Raw genomic sequence first — 24,134 nt, 5'->3', positions numbered from 1 at the left:
TATTTACATAAGCAGATAGTAATTATTTAAGCGCCTAAATAAAATCATACAAGTTGATGGGGGGACTAATTAGTAACTTTATCACATAGAAAGTCCCATAGACAGAGGAGCCTGATGGGCTACAGTCCATGGGGTTGCAAAGAATCAGACATAGCTGAACACACACACACACAATCTGTTTAAACAGAGGAACACATACCTTTTCACCCCTATCACTTACTAATTAGAATTAAAAAGAAAAGTCATTGCAAATTTAAGAATCTTAACTGAAATTACTCTATTTTTCTCATCTGCTAAATGATATATTAGACTACCTGTTCTATATGGTCATTTCCAGATCTAGCTGTGATTTTATTAGTTGAGATAGTCAAAATATTTTATATATTCTAGTAAGCTTTACATTACAAGAAAATATTTGTGGGAATAGCATTTGGCTATCATCCTGAGATCTGAGGGAAAAGTAGACTGTAGATATATATGGTGAGCAAGTAAGACTGGACTAGTATCAATTAGGATTTAAGGACAGGGTGTGGAACACATGCAGGGTTGGGGACCAATCAGAGGTGTAAATAGGGGAATGTGTGCTTAGTTGCTCAGTCATGTCTGACTCTTTGTGACCCAGTGGATTGTAGCTCCTCTGTCCATGGAATTATCCAGGCAAGAAAGCTGGAGTGGGTTGCCATTACCTCCTCCAGGGGATCTTTCTGATCCAGGGACTGAATTTGCATCTCCAGTATTTCCTGCATTGGCAGGTGAATTCGTTACCACTGAGTCACCTGGGATGCCCCAACTAAGGGGATACTTCTAAGTTAGATGTAATGTAGTGTACTTGCTGAGATCCAGGTGACTAAATGGAGTAAGGTTACACAAGGGCACCAAAGCAAAACACTGTGATGGAACTAAGGCGGAACAAATTCTGAAAACAAGGCTGCTGCTGCTAAGTCGCTTCAGTCGTGTCCAACTCTGTGAGTGCCCATAGACGGCAGCCCACCAGACTTCCCGTCCCTGGGATTCTCCAGGCAAGAACACTGGAGTGGGTTGCCATTTCCTTCTCCAATGCATGAAGGTAAAAAGAGAAAGTGAAGCACATAGCTGCAAATCAGGAACTGGGAATTCTACAGGAACTGGAGGAAAGAAGCATCTGCATAATATCTTTGCTCTGTGGAGATGAAGAAGGGGACAAAAACTCAGCAACTAATCTAAGCATTAGAGACAGTGCACCACCGACAACAACAAGAGCCGCAACAATCTGACAACCTTAATAATGACAGTTTTGCTTTAATCAGGAATTTTCTAGTATACTTCAAGCAAAATAGCTTAGGAACACAATATATAGAAACACATGCTTAAATAGGAGTGCAAGTGGTGTGGCCATAAGATCAGTGTCTTGGAGAATCAGGAAAATGAAAGGTAGGAAGTTTAACTGAAAACACAGGAGAGCTATGATGTGTGAAGTGCATTCAGCTGGCAAAGTGCTGGGTGTGGAAAATATTATTTTTATTTGGAGAAGAGCTAGGGGATAGATGAAAAGGTGGTTATAACAGATGCTATTCTCCTCTTTGTTGTTCCACAGACTGAGGAGTGATGGAGAGGGAGAACAGCACTGAGGTGACAGAATTCATCCTACTTGGTCTGACCCAGTCTCAAGATGTTCAGCTCCTGGTCTTCACACTAGTCTTAATTTTCTACCTCATCATCCTCCCTGGAAATGTCCTCATCATCCTCACCATCAGGTCAGACCCCGGCCTCACGGCCCCCCTCTACTTCTTCCTGGGCAACCTGGCCTTCTTGGATGCATCCTACTCCTTCATTGTGGCTCCCAGGATGCTGGTGGACTTCCTCTCAGAGATGAAGGTGATCTCCTATAGAGGCTGCATCACTCAGCTGTTTTTTTTGCACTTTCTTGGGGCAGGGGAGATGTTCCTTCTTGTTGTGATGGCCTTTGACCGCTACATTGCCATCTGTCGTCCTTTACACTATTCGACTGTCATGAACCCTAGAGCCTGCTATGCCTTGCTGTTGGCTCTGTGGCTTGGGGGATTTACTCATTCCATTGTTCAAGTGGCTCTCATTATCCACTTGCCCTTCTGTGGCCCAAACCGACTGGACAACTTCTTCTGCGACGTGCCACAGGTCATCAAGCTGGCCTGCACGGACACCTTTGTGGTGGAGCTCCTGATGGTCTCCAACAGTGGCCTGCTCACCCTGCTGTGCTTTCTGGGCCTTCTGGCCTCCTATGCAGTCATCCTCTGCCGTGTAAAGGGGCACTCCTCTGAGGGGAAGAGCAAGGCGTTGTCCACGTGCACCACACACATTATCATCGTGTTTCTCATGTTTGGACCTGCCATCTTCATCTACACCCGCCCCTTCAGAGCCTTCCCAGCTGACAAAGTGGTTTCTCTCTTTCACACCGTAATCTTTCCTTTGATGAACCCTGTGATTTATACCCTTCGCAATCAGGAAGTAAAGGCTTCCATGAGAAAGTTGTTGAGTCATCACATGGTTTGCTGAATGCAATGGAAAGACTGGAAAACCAAGGAGGGGAGTAAGTTCATTTGGAATTAAATAAGTTATTTATTTATTAATGCACAGAATCAATCAATCATTTAGCAAATAATGAATTTTTTAGACACTTTCAGGTTTCAGGCTTTATTCTAAGTATATGAACAGGAGAGGTAAGATTCCAGATCTGCTGGGACTATATTTGAGTGGATAAAGATAGGTTATACTATTAAACTGAAAAAAAAAAACAAACACAATATCTGAAAGATATAATACTGTGAAGCTAATTAAAAATAATGTCATGTTAGAGTTTGACTGAGAGATGATAGTTACTTTATTTTTGGTTGTTAAGCAAGATATTGAGTGTTATTTAGCTGATATCCAGATGATCTGAAAGAAACAACCATGCAATAACCATGGGGACTAAATATTTTTAGGCAGAGAGGATGACTAATACAAGGACACAAAGATCTTATAAGTCTGATACATTTGAAAATCATAAAGAAAAATAGACCAGCTGTAGCATAGTTAGTGTGAAAGTGGCAGAAATTGAAGCTAGAGAGATTGGTACAAGAAAATCACATATTTTAAGTGATAAAAAGATGTTCAATCTATTCAAATTTCAAAGAGAGGCCAAAAAATGTATTAAGTAAAAAAGTGACTAATGTTTCCTATTTGATTTAAAGCAGGATTCTCGTGATTCTATAGAGAGTTTTGTGTAGTAAAATATCATTAAGTACAAAGTATCATGCTGTTACATGATTTTAATGGACACTTAAAGATGTAGTTTTTTGTTCCTAATTTGGTGGAGTGAAGTAACGAAAGCTGTTATATCCTATGGAAAATGGTCACGAAACAGTTTAACTTCATATTTCAAAGTTTTGGAAAGTTTTGTGGTTATTAATAATGGTTTTTTTTTTTTAATCTTAGAAAGGAATTTGAGTTCATGCAAAATCTTTTCACTTAATGCAATAATGATAGGTATTTGGTGTATAAGTCATTATTTGGTTACAGATAATTAACTTTTCTGGTTATATTTTAAATAAGGTAATATAAGGGATTAGGTGCTTACAAAATCATGGAAAGTGCTGTAAAGGTATATTTTGGTATGGTACTCAGTGATAATCCCAAAACATTGCCAACAAATTGCTATATAAAACAAGATACTGTGCTCATAACAATTATAAAGCTGGGGGATATAGAAGCAGATTGTCAACTATGTTGATACATGTTAAAATAAGTACACACTAAAAACTGACTGTATAAAAAGTAGTAGCTATCTCATGGGACTTATATACACAACATATGTATATACATGTATAAATGCAGTACAATAGTGAAAAATGAAAGATCACTTATATTTAATGATATTATTATTGATATGGTTAGATTACAATTTGTTTTCCTGCCAGATGTTTTTTTGTTGTTGTTGTTTTTGCTCTATTTTTTCTGCTTTCTTTTGGTTTAATTGAAAAAGGCAAAGAAATGAGGGCTTCCCTGGCAGCTCAGATGGTAAAGAATCTGCCTGCAATGTGGGAGAATGCATTCGACCCCTGGGTGGGGAAGATAGATCCTTTGGAGAAAGGAATGGTAACCCACTCCAGTATTATGACTGGAGAATTCCATGGACAGAGAGGCTGAGGCCTGGAGGGCTACTGTCCTTGGGTGGCAAAGAGTCAGACTGAGTTACTAACACACACACACACACACACACACACACACACACACACACAGACACACACACACACAAGGAAATGAATTCTCTCCTATATCTTACAGAAAGAAATGCAACTCTGCCAACCCTATGAATTTAACCCAGTGAAACTGCATCAGATTTCTGACCTAAAAATTGTAAGATAATCAGTTATGGCTATTTTAAGTTGCTAAGTCTGTGGTAATTTTTTATAGCAGCAGGAGTAAAGCAGCACATCACAGTTTAATTAAATAATAACATATTAGTATAGTTTTCTTTTTCTGTCCTTTTACTTTTAATCTATGTATCTTTATTTTAATGATGGCTTCTTGTCTGTAACATATATTTTATCCAATATGACAATCTCTGTGTTTAATTGGGTTATTAAGCCATTTGTTGGACTGTGAAGAAAGCTGAGCCCCAAAGAATTGATGCTTTTGAACTGTGGTGTTGGAGAAGACTCTTGAGAGTCCCTTGGACTGCAAGGAGGTCCAACCAGTCCATTCTGGAGATCAGTCCTGGGTGTTCTTTGGAAGGAATGGTGTTAAAGCCAAAACTCCAGTACTTTGGCCACCTCATGCAAAGTGTTGACTCATTGGAAAAGACTGATGCTGAGAGGGATTGGGGGCAGGAGGAGAAGGGGACAATAGAGGATGAGATGGCTGGATGGCATCACCGACTTGATGGATGTGAGTTTGAGTGAACTCCAGGAGTTGATGATGGACAGGGAGGCCTTGCGTGCTGCAACTCATGGGGTCGCAAAGAGTCGGACACGACTGAGGGACTGAACTGAACTGAACTGAACTGAAGCCATTTATATATATTATGATTATAGGTGCAGTTTGGTTAAAACTAACAAAACATTCTATTTTGTATTTGTTTCACCCATTTATTCTGATTTTGTCCTTTCTGTTTTGGGGGAAATATTTAAGTATTTTCTATTATTAATTTATATTTATTCATATTAATAATGTTGACTTAGTTATCTTTTTCCTGTGGTTTTTAGTGGTTATTTGGGATTATAAATATATACTGTACATCTTATCATTGTCTAATTTGGAAATTATATATTTCTGTGTGTCATATAAGAAAGTTACAGCAGTATACTTCCATTTACCTCCTCACTGCTTTTATAATTGTGTTGTATATTCAATGTCTACTATTTTCTTACTGAGCTAATACATTCAACAACACATTATTATTACTTTTTCTTTGCAAAATTATTTACTTTTTAAAGAGACATATAATAAAAATTATCTTTTATTCTCTCCATGTTATAGTTCTATTGGTAATTTCAAGTGCACTAATCTTTTTTCTGAAATGTCATCTCTGTCATTAATACCATTCAATGCATTTCCATCTCACAAACAGAATAGTTCAATCCCATGTTTCAATTAGGACTTTTTGAATATCCTCAATGACTCAACCATTTATACTGTAGTACTACTGCTTCTCTTGATGACCAAGGTAAATTACTCTTTATAAGGCTGTGGCACCTTTCCTTGCCTTTGAGTCTTTGGGAAAGGAAAATGTAGTTACTGAGTGGCAGCAATAAGTTGAAGTTAAGAGAAATCTTAATGCATCTTCTGGTGAAAGCATGTCCCAGAGCTTCCAGAACTACAGAGTCTAAAGTTGTGGGGGGAAAAAATACAAATTCTACAGATTCTTCCTATAGGGGAACTTAGGACAAAATGACATAATAATCACTGGTTAAGAGTGTATGTTAGAGAATGCTATCCCAAGACAGCGGGATGCAATATAGAAATGGATGGTTCAAATGTGATAGCAAAAATAAATAAATAAATAAATAAAATGTGATAGCAAATGATTACTCTAATGCTCTACCAGCCAGCACAGTACCTTCTCTGTTATGCAGTAAATGATAAGGCCAGTAGATATCTGCTCATTAGTCAACTCTTGAATCTCTTGCTGAAAACTAAGCTTAACTAACTAACATATCATAATAAAACTCGTCTTATTTTGAACATTTCATATGTCCTCAAGAGTAATGATGGTCAAAGTCTCTTATCATCTCAGTCATTGTGCCACTTGAGTAATCAAATTAATTCTGCTTAAAATATTTATTAACATTATTTGACTATAAATATTTACAGTGTTTCAGATTAGCTTTAAGACAAACACTTTTCCAAATTAGACCTGAGAAAACAGGGTTCAATTCAGTTCATTTGTTCAGTCATTTCCGACTCTCTGCAATCCCGTGAACCTCAGCAAGCCAGGCCTCTCTGTCCGTCAACAACTCACGGAGTTTACCCAAACTCATGTCCATTCAGTTGGTGATGCAATCCAACCATCTCATCCTCTGTCACCCCTTTTCCTCCTGCCCTCAGTCTTTCCCAGCATCAGGGTCTTTTCAAATGAGTCAGTTCTTTGTATCAGGTGGCCAAAGTATTGCTTTCAGCTTCAACATCAGTCCTTCCAATGAACACCCAGGACTGATCTCCTTTAGGATAGACTGATTGGATCTCTTTGCAGTCCAAGGGACTCTCAAGATCTTGTCTTCTCCAACATCACAGTTCAAAAGCATCAATTCTTTGATGCTCAGCTTTCTTTATAGTACAACTCTCACATCCATACATGACTACTGGAAAAACCATAGCCTTGACTAGAAGGACCTTTGTTGACAAAGTAATGTCTTTGCTTTTGAATATGCTGTCTAGGTTGGTCATAACTTTCCTTCCAAGGAGTAAGCGTCTTTTAATTTCATGGCTGCAGTCACCATCTGCAGTGATTTTGGAGCCCCCCAAAATAAAGTCTGACACTGTTTCCACTGTTTTCTAATCTATTTACCATGAAATAATGGGACTGGATGCCATGATCTTCATTTTCTGAATGTTGAGCTTTAAGCCAACTGTTGCACTCTCCTCTTTCACTTTCATCAAGAAGCTCTTTAGTTTTTCCTCACTTTCTACCATAAGGGCGGTGTTATCTGCATATCAGAGGTTATTGATATTTCCCCTGGCAATCTTGATTCCAGCTTCTGCTTCTTCCAGTCCAGTGTTTCTCATGATGTACTCTGCATATAAGTTAAATGAGCAGGGTGACAATATACAGCCTTGACGTACTCCTTTTCCAATTTGGAACCAGTCTGTTGTTCCATGTCCAGTTCTAACTATTGCTTCCTGACCTGCATACAGGTTTCTCAAGAGGCAGGTGAGGTGGTCTGGTATTCCCATCTCTTTCAGAATTTTCCACACTTTATTGTGATCCACACAGTCAAAGGCTTTGGCATAGTCAATAAAGCAGAAATCGATGTTTTTCTGGAATTCTCTTGCTTTTTCGATGATCCAGCAGATGTTGGCAATTTGATCTCTGGTTCCTCTGCCTTTTCTAAAACCAGCTTGAACATCTGGAAGTTCATGGTTCACATACTGCTGAAGCCTGGCATGGAGAATTTTAAGCATTACTTTATTAGCATGTAAGATAAGTGCAATTGTGCAGTAGTTTGAGCATTCTTTGGCATTGCCTTTCTTTGCGATTAGAATGAAAACTGACCTTTTCCAGTCTTGTGGGCACTGCTGAGTTTTCCAAATTTGCTGGCATATTGAGTGCAGCACTTTCACAGCATCATCTTCCAGAATTTGAGATAACTCAGGTGGAATTCCATCACCTCCACTAACTTTGTGCATAGTGATGCTTCCTAAGGCCCACTTGACTTCACATTCCAAGATGTCTGGCTCTAGGTGATTGATCACACCATCATGATTATCTGGGTCATGAAGATCTTTTTGTATGGTTCTTCTGTGTATTCTTGCCACCTCTTCTTAATATCTTCTGCTTCTGTTAGGTCCATACCATTTCTGTCCTTTATCGAGCCCATCTTTGCATGAAATGTTCCCTTGGTATCTCTAATTTTCTTGAAGAGATATCTAGTCTTTCCCATTCTATTGTTTTCCTCTATTTCTTTGCATTGATTACTGAGGAAGGCTTTCTTATCTCTCCTTGCTATTCTTTGGAACTCTGCATTCAAATGCGTATATCTTTCCTTTTCTCCTTTACTTTTTGCTTCTCTTCTTTTCACAGCTATTTGTAAGGTCTTCTCAGACAGTCATTTTGGTTTTTTGCTTTCTTTTTCTTGGGGATGGTCTTGATCTCTGTCTCCTGTACAATGTCACGAACCTCCATCTAAAGTTCATCAAGCACTCTGTCCCTTAAATCTATTTCTCTCTTCCACTGTATAATCATAAGGGATTTGATTTAGGTCATACCTGAATGGTCTAGTGGTTTTCCCCACTTTCTTCAATTTAAGTCTGAATTTGGCAATAAGGAGTTCATGATCTGAGCCACAGTCAGCTCCTGCTCTTGTTTTTGATGACTGTATAGAGCTTCTCCATCTTTGGCTGCAAAGAATATAATCAATCTGATTTCGGTGTTGGCCATCTGGTGATGTCCATGTGGAGAGTCTTCTCTTGTGTTGTTGGAAGAGGGTGTTTTCTATGACTAGTATGTTCTCTTGGCAAAACTCTATTAGCCTTTGCCCTGCTTATTCTGTACTTCCAGGCCAATGCCTGTTACTCCAGGTGTGTCTTGACTTCCTACTTTTGTATTCAAGTCCCCTATAATGAAATGGACATCTTTTGGGGGTGTTAATTCTAGAACGTCTTGTAATCTTCATAGAACCATTCAACTCCAGCTTATTCAGCATTACTGTTCAGGTCATAGACTTGGATTATATAGGGTTAGCAAGAGGCAAAGAGCATAACTTTTTGGTGAGTCAGCCCTTATAGGGAATTTCAACCAAGTAGCCAGATGATAATATTGTTTTATTTCATGCTATTTACCAATTCTAATTACAAGGGAGGCTGTACAATGTCTCTACATGAATTCAGGTATCCATTACAAATGAAGAACAGGAGAAGGCCACACAGCAGATAATAGCAGTCTCTGCTACATGGTCTACAGTCATGGGTAAACTAGACACTGGTGAGGAGAATAGTCGAGTGGGATTGACCTTGGTTAGTGAGATGCAGCTTTTTATAGAGTTTGAGGCCTCATGGAAGTACATAGGCAACTAATCCCAAGAAAATGAGGTGTCATTATCAAGAAAAAAGAAAGTCATGGTTGGGAAGCTAACAAGTTTTGCCCATAGCAGTTGTTGTCACTGTTATTCAGTATTACTAGAAAATTTTAGTTAACAAGATAAGTAATAGAAAAAATATTAATATTTGGAGATCATTTTATCATTAACCTAACACAAAGAAGAGAAAGTAGTAGAAAAACTATCAGAAATAAGATGTCAGCAATGATACCATTTACCACCTATATATGTAAACCAAAAACAGTAAGAGTAAGATCAATCATGTTAGAGGAAAACCCAGTATTAAGTGTAGCACTTAAGTACGAAATATGCACAATTAGATTTAATGAAAATGTGTTACCAAAAAATGTGTTGAAATAACAAATATGACAAAATTTTGCTGTGTCATGATAATAAATATTTAAAGGGATGTAAGAATTTCCTAGAATACTCAATTTTGTAATTCTCCTTATTTTTTCTACATTTTATAAGTTTAATATTGTGATATCAAAATGACTAGTAGAACTTGTTTTAATTTTAGAAAATAAATCAACTTAATTTAGAATAAAAAGATATAAAAACATACAAGAACTCTTTGAATGAATAAAGCAATAAGAAAGGACATGTGCTTTCTAACACTAAAATATACCATCAAACATAATGAGTTAAAATAAAGTGCATAGGACTTCCTCAAAAGTTACCAGCCAAGACAAGGAATAAAATGAGCAGACCCAAAAAAGAACCTGATCCATCTACAAATTTGTGTGTGTATACATGCATAACAAATTGTTAGTGGAGTACTATTTCATTGGAATGATGGAAAATTTCCTTATATCATTTCTCAATAAATTTCAACAGATTTGAGTTTAAATGTGACATTCTCAACCTTAATAATTTTCAACAGTTAAAGTCACCTAGAATATATATATTTGCCTAAATATAGCATTTCTTAACGCTTATTTTAGACATTAAAGTACAACAACAACAACAACAACACTATACAAAAATTCCACACTTCACAACTAGTGACAGCTTCCAAAACCCCCTTGATTATCTACTGCAGCCTTTAAAGAATTGTCAATTTGAGAATTGAAAAATGGTGTCTCAATTTATGTAATGGCAAAAGTCTCTTTTAACAATCCCAGTTACTTTTTACTGCCAGTCTCTGAGGACTCTGAAACAATCAAGGGAGTTTTCTCCTTTATACCTCCTATTAAGGGATATATTTATATATTGAGCAGTTTGAAGTCCAGAGCAGAAAATAGAATCACTGGATAATAACCGAGCATTCAGGATTTCATAGTGACGTTACTTCTAAAGTACAAGTGCAACTGGTAGGTTACATAATCCTGATGTGTTACTCTACTTACACAACACACCTATCACGCTAGTTCATTTATGATATAAATGTGTCAGTAAATGACAAAATTAAATGCCAAGATAATAACAGGTGAGGGTTGAAGAGTGAAACTGCACTGGAAAAAATCTTATCTTTATATAAGTGGAAAAAAATATAAAAATCACTCTAATCATATTTACTGGGAATTAAGGCAGCGATCGGAGAAGGCAATGCCAACCCACTCCAGTACTCTTGCCTGGAGAATCCCAGGGAGGGTGGAGTCTGATGGGCTGCCATCTATGGGGTCTCACAGAGTCGGACACGACTGAAGTGACTTAGCAGCAGCAGCAGCAAGGCTTCAATCAGAGAAGGCAATGGCAACCCACTCCAATACTCTTGCCTGGAAAATCCCATGGACGGAGGAGCCTGGTGGGCTGCAGCCCATGGGGTCGCTAAGAGTCGGGCACGACTGAGCGACTTCACTTTCACTTTTCACTTTCATGCATTGGAGAAGGAAATGGCAACCCACTCCCGTATTCTTTCTTGCCTGAAGAATCCCAGGGACAGAGGAGCCTAGTGGGCTGCCGTCTATGGGGTTGCACAGAGTCTGACACGACTGAAGCAACTTAGCAGCAGCATCAAGGCAGCAATCCAGGCCAAAGAAATTATTCTTAGAGAATAATATTCTTAGAATATTATTCTTAGAGAATAACTTCTTAGAGAACAATTATTCTTTTTTATGTTTTCAAGATATTTTAATTGTTTGGCTACCCTGATCAGATTAAATGACTTTATTCTTTGAGCTACTACATAATATAGAGGAATTTGAATACTTGTTTTTAGGGATGCAGTTATTTTTTAAGGGAGATAGATAACAAAACTGAAAGAATAAAATGCCTGATTCATGGCTTGGACAATCATAGAGTTTCAACACATACAAAATATTGATGGTTTCATTACACTTGTTTAGAATTATGGAGAGGAATTTATGACAAACTATCCAGTGACAGCAGTCTGAAAATGGCCATGTATTTAAACAAACATAGTTTTTCCAGTGGTCATGAATGGGTATGAGAGTTGGACTATAAAGAAAGCTGAGCACCAAAGAATTGATACTTTTGAACTGTGGTGTTGGAGAAGACTCTTGAGAGTCCGTTGGACTGCAAGGAGATCCAATCAGTCCGTCCTAAAGGAGATCAGTCCTGGGTGTTCATTGGGAGGACTGATGTTGAAGCTGAAACTCCAATACTTTGGCCACCTGATGCAAAGAGCTGACTCATTTGAAAAGACCCTGATGTTGGGAAAGATTGAGGCCAGGGGGAGAAGGGGTCGACAGAGGATGAGATGATTGGATCGCTTCACTGACTCAATGGACATGAGTTTGGGTAAACTCCGGGAGTTGGTGATGGACAGGGAGGCCTGGCATGCTGAGGTTCATGGAGTCACAAAGAGTCGCACACGACTGAGTGACTGAACTGAACTGAACTGAACTGAACTGAGTTTGTAAAAAAAAAAAAAAAAGAGAGAGAGAGAAGAATCATCCTGTCTAGGATGTGATGTTTGCCAAGTCAATGAGCACCTTCAAATCTACTTATTTGCATACTTCAGAAAAACACAGAAGATCCAGTGGCTGTAGCTTAGATAAAATCACTGTCTTGCATTAAGAGTACAAAGCACAAAGAAGGAATGATGAGTCACATATCAAAGATTTCCATTTTCTATCTGACTACCACGTGAAAGAATGAAGTTTCTATGCTACTCTAAGTAATGGTGTCAAACATAATGGTTAGAGTACGGCCACTTATCAAATGTGTGTCTCACTGATATTAATCTTACATACCTAAGTGTACGTAATGTTCATTATGGTCAACTGGATATACTATGTCTCTGAAAACTGTACTGTGTGATTAACATGTTAAAGGTACACAAATAATCAAATATATTCTATTTTATTCTCTTTTTGGCATTAGGTCTGACTCTAGGCTCTGAAAAAGGCAATAAAAGCACTAGAGATGATCATTGAGCCTGTAATTAAACTTGAACAATAGAGCTAAAATCAGATCAACAGGGGAGGCAATGAAATAAGTGAATTTATGTAGATGAAATATTCTTTTCCTTTTATTTGTATTTTTTAAAAATAATTTAGCTTAGCAGAGTCCACCTCAATCAGCACTACAGTATCTATGACTTCTGTCTATCCTTAACAAAGTTAAAGGTTAAAGGAACCTTAAGGAAAATCAATGAGAGGAAACAGTTTCAAAGGTGAGAAGTAGCTATCCAAAGATGCTACTCTGTTCAAACAGTTCATCATACTTTTAGCTTGTTTGTTTAGATGCACAATTGTAAATAATTCAGTCACCCTGCTCCTTACATCTCTTTGAGTGAAAAGTTGAACAGGACTACCTTGGTTACATCACTAGCTCATGATCTTAGTAAGAGTATTTTTGGTATTTCTACATACTCATTGTATTTATGAAAATATGTGAGTTAAAGAGCAAATATCAGATAAAAATGGTCATGGATTTTGCAACACTTGCCTGCTAATGCAGGAGATGCAATTGATATCCCTGGATCAGAAAGATCCTCTGGAGGAAGGCAAAGCAACCCACTCCAGTATTGTTGCTTGGCAGGCTACCGTCCACAGGGTCGCACAGAGTTGAACACAGCTGAAGTGACAGCATGCAGCATGCAGGGTAAGAATGCACAGATGGAATAAGCTTATTTACATAGCCACATAAAGGGAAGATTTAGGAAAATAGGTGAATGAGTATCTGCACTTTTGAGAGTTAATCTGGTGTTTCAGGTGTAAATGAATGGGGTTTGATCTAAGTAAACCATGGAGCTGTCTCAATACTTAACTTTCTATCAACAATACATGCCTTTAATCAATATACTTCAGGAAGCATAATGCACATAATGTGATTTTTGGCAATAATTTTTTATTTATTTTCTATTTACTATCCTCATAATGTTTATAGGATGAGTAGACCAGTAGTGATGAATTCTCTTTCATTTCTGATTTTGCTTAATTGCATCTTCTCTTTTTTCTTAGCCTATTTAGAGTATCATTGCTTTAATTCATTTTTTTTTAAACAACCAGGTCTTGGTTTCACTGGTTTCCTTTGTTATCTTTCTCTGAATTCCACATTTAATTTTTGCTATAATTTTTGTTATTTATTTTCTTCATGTTGCTTTAGGCTTGAATTGGTTTTCATAATATCTTTTTTAGTAAGGTAAACTTATTACTGCATACTGAGGATATCATAATATACTTCTTGAGATCCACAAAAGGTAAAAATCTACCTCCAGGAGATTTTTATAACTCTCCTTTGTCACTCTAATAGTTTAAGTGTTTCTACACAGTGTGATCTGGACTGAACATGAAAGGAGACATGTTTTCTGTGTCTAACTGAACTTGATTTGCACTAACCATGAGAAAATTTGATTTAATTTGGTCCATAGTCATCACATTTTTATGGTCTCATGGTCCTGTGAAGTACCTCCAACTGCAAAATACCTACAAAGCAGTCCTACTGCCAAACTGTCATTTCCCTGAATAAAAGGCAAAATGCTTACGTAAATATGAAGTTCCCTGACCTGTTAGTCCCTATCATACCCTGTTTGTCTTCCATTTTCAGACAGCTTCTGCAGAAGGATGAATGGATCTCCTGAATAACAGATCAAGTGTTTCTGAGTTCATTTTTGTGGGACTTTCTGCTTCTCAAGAAACTCGAGTATTCTTTTTTGCAATCTTCTTTCTTGTCTATGTCGCCATCATAGTAGGAAACCTCCTCATTGTCATCTCTGTGATAGTTGATAACCATCTTCACTCCCCCATGTATTTCTTTCTGGCAAATTTATCCTTTTTTGATTTATGTCTTTCTTCTGCTGCAACTCCCAAAGTGATTTCAGACTTCCTTAGAAAACACAAGACCATCTCCTGGCGGGGCTGCATGACCCAGATGTTCTTTATGCACTTCTTTGGGGGTGGAGAGATGGCTCTTCTGATAGCTATGGCCATCGACAGGTATGTCGCCATATGCAAACCCTTGCACTACAAGACCATCATGAGTCACAGGGTGCTCACTGGGTCTCTACTGCTCTCATGGGTGATTGGGCTCATCCATACTACAAGCCAGATGGTTTTTACGGTGGGTTTGCCCTTCTGTGGTCCCAATGTATTGGACAGCTTTTTTTGCGACCTCCCCCTGGTCATCAAGCTTGCCTGCACTGAAACTTACATCCTAGAGCTCCTGGTGGTCGTGAACAGTGGGCTCTTGTCCCTGATCTGCTTCATTCTCTTGCTCATATCCTACGTTGTCATGCTGGTCACCATCTGGCAGCACTCCTCCAGTGCATCCTCTAAGGCTCTGTCCACACTCTCTGCTCACATCACTGTAGTCACTCTCTTCTTTGGCCCTGCCATCTTCATCTATGCTTTCCCATTTAACCGTTACTCTGTAGATAAATTTCTTTCTATGTTTTACTCTATCATCACTCCTCTCCTTAATCCAATTATTTATACTCTGAGGAATCAGGAAATGAAGGCAGCCATTAAGAGACTGGGCAACCAGCATATTGGTGCTGGGCTCGCCCACTAAATATTGTCTGTTACAAACAATTGTTTTATATTCTCTGCTATTTGTCTGTGTGTGTGTGTGTCTGTGTGTAAGCTGCTTCAGTCATGTCCAACTTTTTGCTACCCCGTAGACTGTAGCCCAATAGGCTCCACTGTCCATGGGATTTTCCAGGCAAGAATACTGGTAAGGGTTACAATTTCCTCCTCCAGAGCAATATATTTGGGGTAGTGAGTCTTAGGTATATATAAAAATATTATAAGTAAATATTTAAATAATATAAATTTTCTTATGTATAAAAATCCATGAATAAAATTATTCTTATAAAAATATTTTAGTGAATCAATCTATAAAAATATGAAATTTTAATGAAAACACATTATATGATGTTTAGCGTGACTTTTAGTTTTCATGTTGTATGTAGTAATTTACCAGGTATTAATCTACCAATATATGTCAACCATATAGAAGCTTCACAGAGGAGTTATGATTTGAATGACAATTTGAAAAATAATTTTTCACTGTATAGCTTCAATAAGCTAATCATCTTTAGTAGAATGTATCATGTAGTTAGAAAATAATATTTCAAAACTTTCTTTGGCAACCCAAATAGTTTTCTCAACACTATATTATCTGAAATATTGAAGATCAAAATCATAAACTGCTCATTGTATCTTGCTATACCTGACAGCTTGAATACTAATATTCTTTTAACTAAATTCAGATATTTATGATTGAATTTTTAAAATATTTTGAACATTAAAAGTTTTTAACCTCTGAAAGATTTACACAAAGGACATAGCAGAATCTGAAAATTTTAGAGTGATGACCACTCAACTCCACTAATTAATCATTAATTAATTGCCATTCATCTATAAAGAGCTTTCAATATGGTGAAAAGAGCCTTCTCCTCCTTCTCCTTTCTCTCTGCCTCTTTGTCTCTCTTCTTGCACTTTTCTATTTCTCCCTACCTTCTTTCCTTCACAGCTTTCATGCCTCCCCCATCTCTTCCTCTCTCAAAGAGCCTTCATATGGTAAAGAAGATTTTTGCCTATGATACAACTGCCTGTGGTCTATGAATTTCCTTATAAAAATAAAATTAAAAATTAAATTTCAGTGTGCTGACATTTGCTTGTTATATAGACATAATAACATTTCATATGACTCTATTTTTGTTAAGGAAAAAGATTACTTTATAGGAACAAATGTTACAAAATATGTAACATTTCATTTAATAAAAATTTTGCATTATTCATATAATCAAGATGATAAAACTTTGTTGTAAGCTATAAAAGATGACAGATTTAAAAGTACATAAATTCTTTAGGGATAAAAATGCTCAATTTTGTAAAGCTGTTCATTTCTCCTATGTTTATCATGAGTTTCTAATATTGCATTGATTGATCCCACTGGGACTTGTTTTAACTTCAGAAAATAATTCTATTTCATTAAAAAATACAGAATATCTAAGAAAATTCTGAATGACTAAAGCATCAACATATCTTTCCTGATATTAAAATGCACTGTAAAATACAATGAGTAAAATGAAAACTTGTGGTAACAATTTGAGAGAGAATAGGTAGATCAGTGGAATATGATAGACCCGCATAAATATAGTCAACTTATTTTACAAGTGAGCAGATGTAATACAAGATAGACTTTCAACAAATGGACATTCACATACAAAAAAAATCTAAACAGAAACTTTACACTTGTCACAATAATTAACTCAAAATAGATCACAGAATTCAACATAAAATATAAAATTATAAAATTCATGGAAGATAACATAGGAGGAAATCTAGATGACTTGGGTTAGGCAATGACTTCTCAGATATCTCACTAAAGGCACAGCCTCTGACAGAACTGGTAAGCTGGATTGATTAAAATTTAAAAAAAAAATGCTACTCTCTGAATGGCAATGTCAAGAGAATGAAACCACTTGCCACAGATGAAGAACAGATTTGTGAAATACGTATCCGAAAGGGACCACTATCCAAAATATAAAAAGAACTCTTAAAACTCAAAATAAGAAAATAAACAATCCTATTCTGAAAATGGGCAAAGACCTTAACTAACACCTCACCAAAGAAGTCATACATCATGTATCATTAGGATCATGCAAATTAAACAGTAATAAAACACTACTATACCATTATGAGAATGGTCAAATTCCAGAATACCAATGACACCAAGTTCTGGCAAGGATGTGGAAACAGAAGAGTTCTCATTCACTGCTGGTGGGAATGCTAATGGTACAGCCACCTCAGAAGACAATTGGTGGTTTCTTACAAAACTAAGCATATTTTTACAGTATGCTTCAGCAGTTATGTTCCTTTGTATTTACCCAAATGCACTGAAAACTATCCAGAAAAAAGTTCACACAGATGTTCAGAGCAGTTTTCTTTATAAGCACCCAAACTTGAAATCAACCAAGATGTTCTTCAGTAGGCTTATGGTTAAATAAACTATGATACATCTAGACAATGGAATTTTATTCAGTGTTAAACAAGCTATGAAGCCGTGAAAAAGCTTGGAGAAAAATGCATATTGATAAATGAAAAGCCAATCTAAAAAGTTTACATATTGTGTAAGTCTAATCATGTGATATTCTGCAAAAGGAAAAACTATGGAGACAGGGGAAAGGTCTCTAGCTGTCAGTGAATGGGGGGAAAAAGAAAGACTAGATGGAACAGAGGGGATTTTATGGCAATGAAACTAACCCATATGATTCTATAATAATGTCTATATATCATTATAGATTTGTCCCAATCCATCCAATGTGCAATCAGGAGTTAACTATAGTGTGAAGTATGGATTTTGAGTGACAGCTATATGTCAGCGTAGGTTCATCATTTGTAACAAATTCACCATAGTGCAAGATGTTGATAATAGGGGAGGTTATGCATGTGTGAAGGAAAATACCATGTGTATGGAAAATACCATTTTCTCAATATTGCCGTGAACCTAAACCTGTTCTAAAAAATAAAGTTTATTTTTAAAAAAGCAGAAAAATAGGTAAGCTTGAAGCAGACTTGTCTACACATATCTTTAAATGGAAAAAGAAATATAAAATTCAGTGGAATTAACTTATCTAATTACAATGATATAAATAATTATCTCACATCCTTTATCAATAAATTCCAAGAGATTAAAGTTAAAACATGGGAAAAGTTCACTTTTAATAAGATTTAGAATTAAAATTATCAACTGAATATTCATATTTTGCCTGAATAGAACAATCATAAATATTTACTGTAGAAAAGAAACTACAGCCAAGACAAAACATCATCTTAAAAAACACAATTCACAGCTAGTGATATCTTTCAATACTTTCTTGATTATTTATTGATATCTTTAAAGTATTGTCAATTTGAGAGGTGAAAAAATATTTCTTATGTTCTGCAGTGGCAAAAGTGTCTTTTAACAATCCCAATTACTTCTTATGGCCAGTCTCTGAGGACTCTGAAACAACCAAATGAGGTTTCTCCTTTATGTCACCCATCAAGGGATACTTTTATATACTGTTGTCTTTTGAAGTTCAGAGAGGAAAATCTTTGGATGATGAAGATAAGCATTCAGGATTTCATATTGACTTTACCTCTGAAGTCCAACAGGTAGGTTACATAATCCTGACATATTTTCCTGCCTATATACCACACCTATCACAAATTTCATTTGCAATGTAACTGTGTCCGTCCATACTGATGAATTCAAATGTCAAAATAATAAATGAAAGAAGGGAGGGAAAGGAGACCTTAAACTGGAAAAAAACTGATTTTTATAAAAATGGAAAAAAGATACAAAAGTCACTCTAATGATGTTTACAGGGAATTAAGAAAATAATACAGCAATCTGGGCTAAATAATTTATGTGTACAGAAAAAGGATCTGGGCAAGCTTAAATTGTTTGGCTATACTTATCAGACTGGTTATACTTATCAGACTTTGAATTATTGCATAGTGTAGAGAAAATTGCATATTTGTTTCTAGGGATGCAATTATTAAACGAGAGTTAAGAAAACTGCAAGGATAAAACGCCTGATTCATGGCTTGAAAAAAATCATAGAAAGTCACCACTTCCAAAATACTGATGCTATCATTACGCTTGTCAGAAATTTTAGAGAGGAATATACAACTATCTTCTAACAGTCTGAAAATAGCCATATATTTAAACAAATATTAATTGGTTAAAAAAAAGCTGAGAGAAATCACCTTGTCTGAGATCTTGTCTTTGCCCAGCTCATTGTACCTATAAATCTATTTATTTGCAAACTTTAGAAAAACAAAGCCATCCAAGACTGTAGCTTGGATAAGATAAAATCATTGTCTTGTGGTAAGAGTACAAAGCACAAAGAAGAATATAGATTTTCATTTTCCATTCCATTATTATGTGAAAACAAGAAGTTTTATGCTACTCAGAGTGATGAAGTCAAGCATAATGGTTACAGTACGGGCCACTTATGATCAAACGTGTGTCTTAATGTAAGTAAACTTACATACATAAGTGTATATAATTAAATGTTCATTATGGTTAACTATATATACTGTACTTCTAACATTTAAACAGTGTGATGGAAAGGCTAAGGGTACATGGATTATCAAATATACCCTATTTTGTGTTCTCATTTTGGCCTTAGGTTTGGCTCTAGGCTCTGAAGAAGGCCAGAAAAGCACTGAAGATGATCAACAAGCCTGGAATAAGATTTGAAAAATGTATCTAAAATCAGATAAGCAGGGGAGGCATTGAAATAAGTAACTTTATGTGGACTGAGCACTGACCTTTTCCCCTTCCGTGTAAGTGTGTATTTGAAATTTTTAAATTTAGTTTAGCTGAGTTCACCTCAGTCAGTAACACAATATTATGAGTCTATCTATCCTTGACAAGGTTAAATGTCATTTGAATGAAACTTAAGGTAGATTACTGTGAGGAACATAGGTCCAAAGAGGATAAGAAATTAACCTGAAAATACTACTCTGCTCAAACAATACATCATTAACTTTTTTGAGTTTAGAATCACAATGATAAAGTATTCCCCTTACTCCTTACACCTCTTTAAGACAGACAAGTTGAACAAGAGTACCATGGAATCTTCACTAGTTTATAGTCTTAATGATGGTTATTTTGGTATTTCTATAGACTCATTATATGTGAAAATATATGAATTGAAAGGAAATATCAGTTAAAATGGTCATTTGATTCAATTTTGTAACAATTGGCTGAGAATGCACCAATAAGATACACTTACTTGTCTGACCACATAGACTGAAGAGTTAGGCAAATAAGTGAGATGAACATCTGATATTTTGAGAGTCAATCTAAGTCATTCAAACTAAAATCTCAAAAATTTCATTAACTATTATATAGCTGTCTCATAACTCAACTTTCTATCATAATATAGTCACAGTCATACTCATCATTAGTCCTCTTCAGGCTTCCCAGGTGGCTCAGAGGTTAAAGCATCTGCCTGCAATGCAGGAGACCTGGGATTGATCCCTGGGTCGGAAAGATCCCCTGGAGAAGGAAATGGCAACCCACTCCAGTATTCTTGCCTGGAGAATCCCATGGACAGAGGAGCCTGGTGGGCTACAGTCCACGGGGTCACAAAGAGTCGGACACGACTGAGCGACTTCACTTTCCATGCAGCTTTAGCAGTATCTCTTTAATATGGTACACATTTTACTACATAGCGTATGCAAGCTCTTTCACTCTGTCGTGTCTGACTCTGTGTGATCCCATAGACTATAGCCTGTCAGACTCCTCTGTCAGTGGAATTTTCTAGGCAAGAATGCTGGAGTGGCTTTCCCTTTCCTGCTTCAGGGGATCTTTCCAACCCATGGATCAAACCTGCATCTCCTGAATTGGCAGGCAGAGTCTTTACCACTGTGCCACCATGGAAGCACCAATGTAGGATGTAAGAAAATATGTCAGTAAATATATTATATGAAACCCACAAAAGAAAAAATCTATTCCCCTAATGCTTTTGAAAACTCTAATAAATTAAGTGGTTATACGAGTGTGATCTGGAGCTGAAACACTAAAGAAGACAAGTTTGCTCAATGTCTATCTGATCTTGACTTGCACTAACCAAGAGAAAAATGTAATCTAGTTGGTTTCATACCCACCACACTTTTATGGTCTTGTGGTTCTGTAAGATATCTCCAATTGTAACATATCTACAAAGCAGTCATGTTATAAAAAGGGTTACTTTTCTGAATAAGAAATAGGATGATTAAGACTAGATTCCCTGACCTGCTAGTCCCTATCACATACTGTTTGCTTTCCTTTTCAGAAAGCTTCTGCAGAAGGATGAATGGATCTCCTGAATAACAGATCAAGCGTTTCTGAGTTCATTTTTGTGGGACTTTCTGCTTCTCAAGAAATTCAAGTATCCTTTTTTGCTATCTTCTTTCTTCTCTATGTTGCCATCATAGTAGGAAATCTCCTCATTGTCATCTCTGTGATAGTTGATAGCCATCTTCACTCCCCCATGTATTTCTTTCTGGCAAATTTATCCTTTTTTGATTTATGTCTTTCTTCTGCTGCAACTCCCAAAGTGATTTCAGACTTCCTTAGAAAACACAAGACCATCTCCTGGTGGGGCTGCATGACCCAGATGTTCTTTATGCACTTCTTTGGGGGTGGAGAGATGGCTCTTCTGATAGCTATGGACATCGACAGGTATGTCGCCATATGCAAACCCTTGCACTACAAGACCATCATGAGTCACAGGGTGCTCACTGGGTCTCTACTGCTCTCATGGGTGATTGGGCTCATCCATACTACAAGCCAGATGGTTTTTACGGTGGGTTTGCCCTTCTGTGGTCCCAATGTATTGGACAGCTTTTTTTGCGACCTCCCCCTGGTCATCAAGCTTGCCTGCACTGAAACTTACATCCTAGAGCTCCTGGTGGTCGTGAACAGTGGGCTCTTGTCCCTGATCTGCTTCATTCTCTTGCTCATATCCTATGTTGTCATGCTGGTCACCATCTGGCAGCACTCCTCCAGTGCATCCTCTAAGGCTCTGTCCACACTCTCTGCTCACATCACTGTGGTCACTCTCTCCTTTGGCCCTGCCATCTTCATCTATGCTTTCCCATTTAACCGTTACTCTGTAGATAAATTTCTTTCTATGTTTTACTCTATCATCACTCCTCTCCTTAATCCACTTATTTACACTCTGAGGAATCAGGAAATGAAGGCAGCCATTAAGAGACTGAGCAACCAGCATATTGGTTCCTGGCTCAACCCCTAAATATTGTCTATTGATTGTTTTTTGTTCTCTGCAATTTGGGGGTTGTTATTGTTATTGTTTAGTTGCTCAGTGTTGTCCGACTCTTTGCAGCCCCATGAATGGTAGCCCAAGAGGCTCCACTGTCCATAGAGTGGGTTACCAAATCCTCCTCTGGGACATCTTTATCCAGGGTTAAATCAAACCCATGTTTCCTAGACTGGCAGGTAGATTCTAATGGCTGAGACACCAGGGAAGACCATTTAACTATTTCTTCAAATAATTGAAATCAAATGTTAAATAATATTAAATTTCCACCTTACAAAATGTGAGGAATATTAAGATATCTTTTTATTTTATTGGAAAATATTCTTTGCACAAATGTAATACATAAATAAGCTTGCATTCACTACCTCCTTTACCTCCTTGTCTTGGAATTCAAGGGAACCCTTATGAATGTTCAAAAAACATAATATACATACATGGTTATCACACAACACTGCTCTCTGCCTTGCAGATAATAATGAGGAGTCATCCATATTAGGCATGGTAATGTTAGAAGATCATGTTAAGGAGAAATCTTCACAGAAACACATTAAGAAAGCTAAAGAATAGATATTTGAGTGGGAAAAAGAGCCTTCCAGGCAGATGGGCCAGTTTATATGGATATTGTAAAGTGAGAAAGTCATTTTAGGTACCAAATACAGACATTTACGAAGGAGGTTGATGAATAAAAGGAAGAAAGACCTATGCAGAGATTATATAGAAAGGTAGAGACCAGAGTATTGAGGCCTTGTGAATCCTAGTTTTTAGCAATATAAAGCAATTAAAGAGTTTTGAGAATGGGAGGTTTGAGAATAGATTCAACATACTTCTAAAGTGTCATGAAGGTTTGTCTTCTTAAGTGGAGAATAAATTTTATAGAAATGAATGCAGAGAAAATAGTCGGCTATTTCAGGTTACAAATCTGAATTAATTAATGATTCAGTGAGTTTATGGAAACATTGCAAAGAGTCCCTCTAAAGACTTACTGGAAACCTAAATTATGCAAACATCTTTGGGACCACCTCTTTTCATGTATTTTATTAACATATTGCAAAACAAGGAACCTGGAATAAGGCATATTTACTGTCCTTATTTTCATCTTATTTGTTTGTTCCCCTGTGTTAGATTGTATCTGCCTGTAGGGAAAGAGCAAATTAGCCAAGATGACATGGTCAGGCTCTCTCACCCTACAGCCTCGTGCTCTTGCCCCACATTTTGCAAATAATGATTATGTAACAGCTCTGATCACTTGGAGCACTGCGCATTCACATCACCAGGTCCTGCTTGCCTGTGGGCTACTTCGTGTGATACAGATATCTGAACTCCACCTAGAGAGCAGTGGCATTACTGCTACATCACAGCTGTGTCCGTTGGGTAAGCCACGACAGGAGAGAAGGTAGCGTGTCCGCTTATACCACTGCCGCATCAGCCAGGAGAGAATACAGTTACGGCCGCTTGCCAGCCAAGAAAGAGGTTGTGCTGTGGTTTTCTTCCAGCTTCCCCACTTGCACCTTGTCTATCATGGGTTCAAGGAACAGAGCACACAGTATGAATAGCTAGACAATTGGCATCACGAACAGGATAAGAAGCAAGACACTGCCCAGTTTTAGTCTGACCTTAGACATTGTGCACCTAATATTTCAGTTTATTCTGAAAAATTATATGCACACCATCCTTAAGCACTGGTATGGGTAATCTCATCTGGATATCAA

The 24,134-nt window shown here is 37.1% G+C and overlaps 3 protein-coding genes across 3 annotated transcripts; all 3 read left to right on the top strand.

Moving 5' to 3' along the window:
- Positions 1-1,584: 1,584 nt before the first annotated feature.
- Positions 1,585-2,511, top strand: LOC138073515 (olfactory receptor 4N5). The gene has a single exon (XM_068965292.1). The coding sequence runs from the start codon at positions 1,585-1,587 to the stop codon at positions 2,509-2,511; it is 927 nt and encodes a 308-aa protein (XP_068821393.1).
- Positions 2,512-14,228: 11,717 nt separating this feature from the next.
- On the top strand, positions 14,229-15,170 carry LOC138073040 (olfactory receptor 4K13-like). Its single transcript, XM_068964449.1, has one exon. It carries the CDS (start codon positions 14,229-14,231, stop codon positions 15,168-15,170), a length of 942 nt encoding a protein of 313 aa, XP_068820550.1.
- A 6,289-nt stretch (positions 15,171-21,459) lies between these two features.
- Positions 21,460-22,401, top strand: LOC138073196 (olfactory receptor 4K13-like). Its single transcript, XM_068964756.1, has one exon. It carries the CDS (start codon positions 21,460-21,462, stop codon positions 22,399-22,401), a length of 942 nt encoding a protein of 313 aa, XP_068820857.1.
- Positions 22,402-24,134: the final 1,733 nt, after the last annotated feature.

Source organism: Capricornis sumatraensis, chromosome 2 (genome assembly GCF_032405125.1).
Source record: "Capricornis sumatraensis isolate serow.1 chromosome 2, serow.2, whole genome shotgun sequence".
NCBI classification, from domain to species: Eukaryota; Metazoa; Chordata; class Mammalia; order Artiodactyla; family Bovidae; genus Capricornis; species Capricornis sumatraensis.
This window is presented reverse-complemented; position numbering and strand designations above follow the sequence as displayed.

Excerpts from the sequence above, each read along its gene's own strand:
- LOC138073515 (XM_068965292.1), top strand. The coding sequence starts at position 1,585 with ATGGAGAGGGAGAACAGCACTGAGGTGACAGAATTCATCCTACTTGGT.
- LOC138073196 (XM_068964756.1), top strand. The coding sequence starts at position 21,460 with ATGGATCTCCTGAATAACAGATCAAGCGTTTCTGAGTTCATTTTTGTG.
- LOC138073040 (XM_068964449.1), top strand. The coding sequence starts at position 14,229 with ATGGATCTCCTGAATAACAGATCAAGTGTTTCTGAGTTCATTTTTGTG.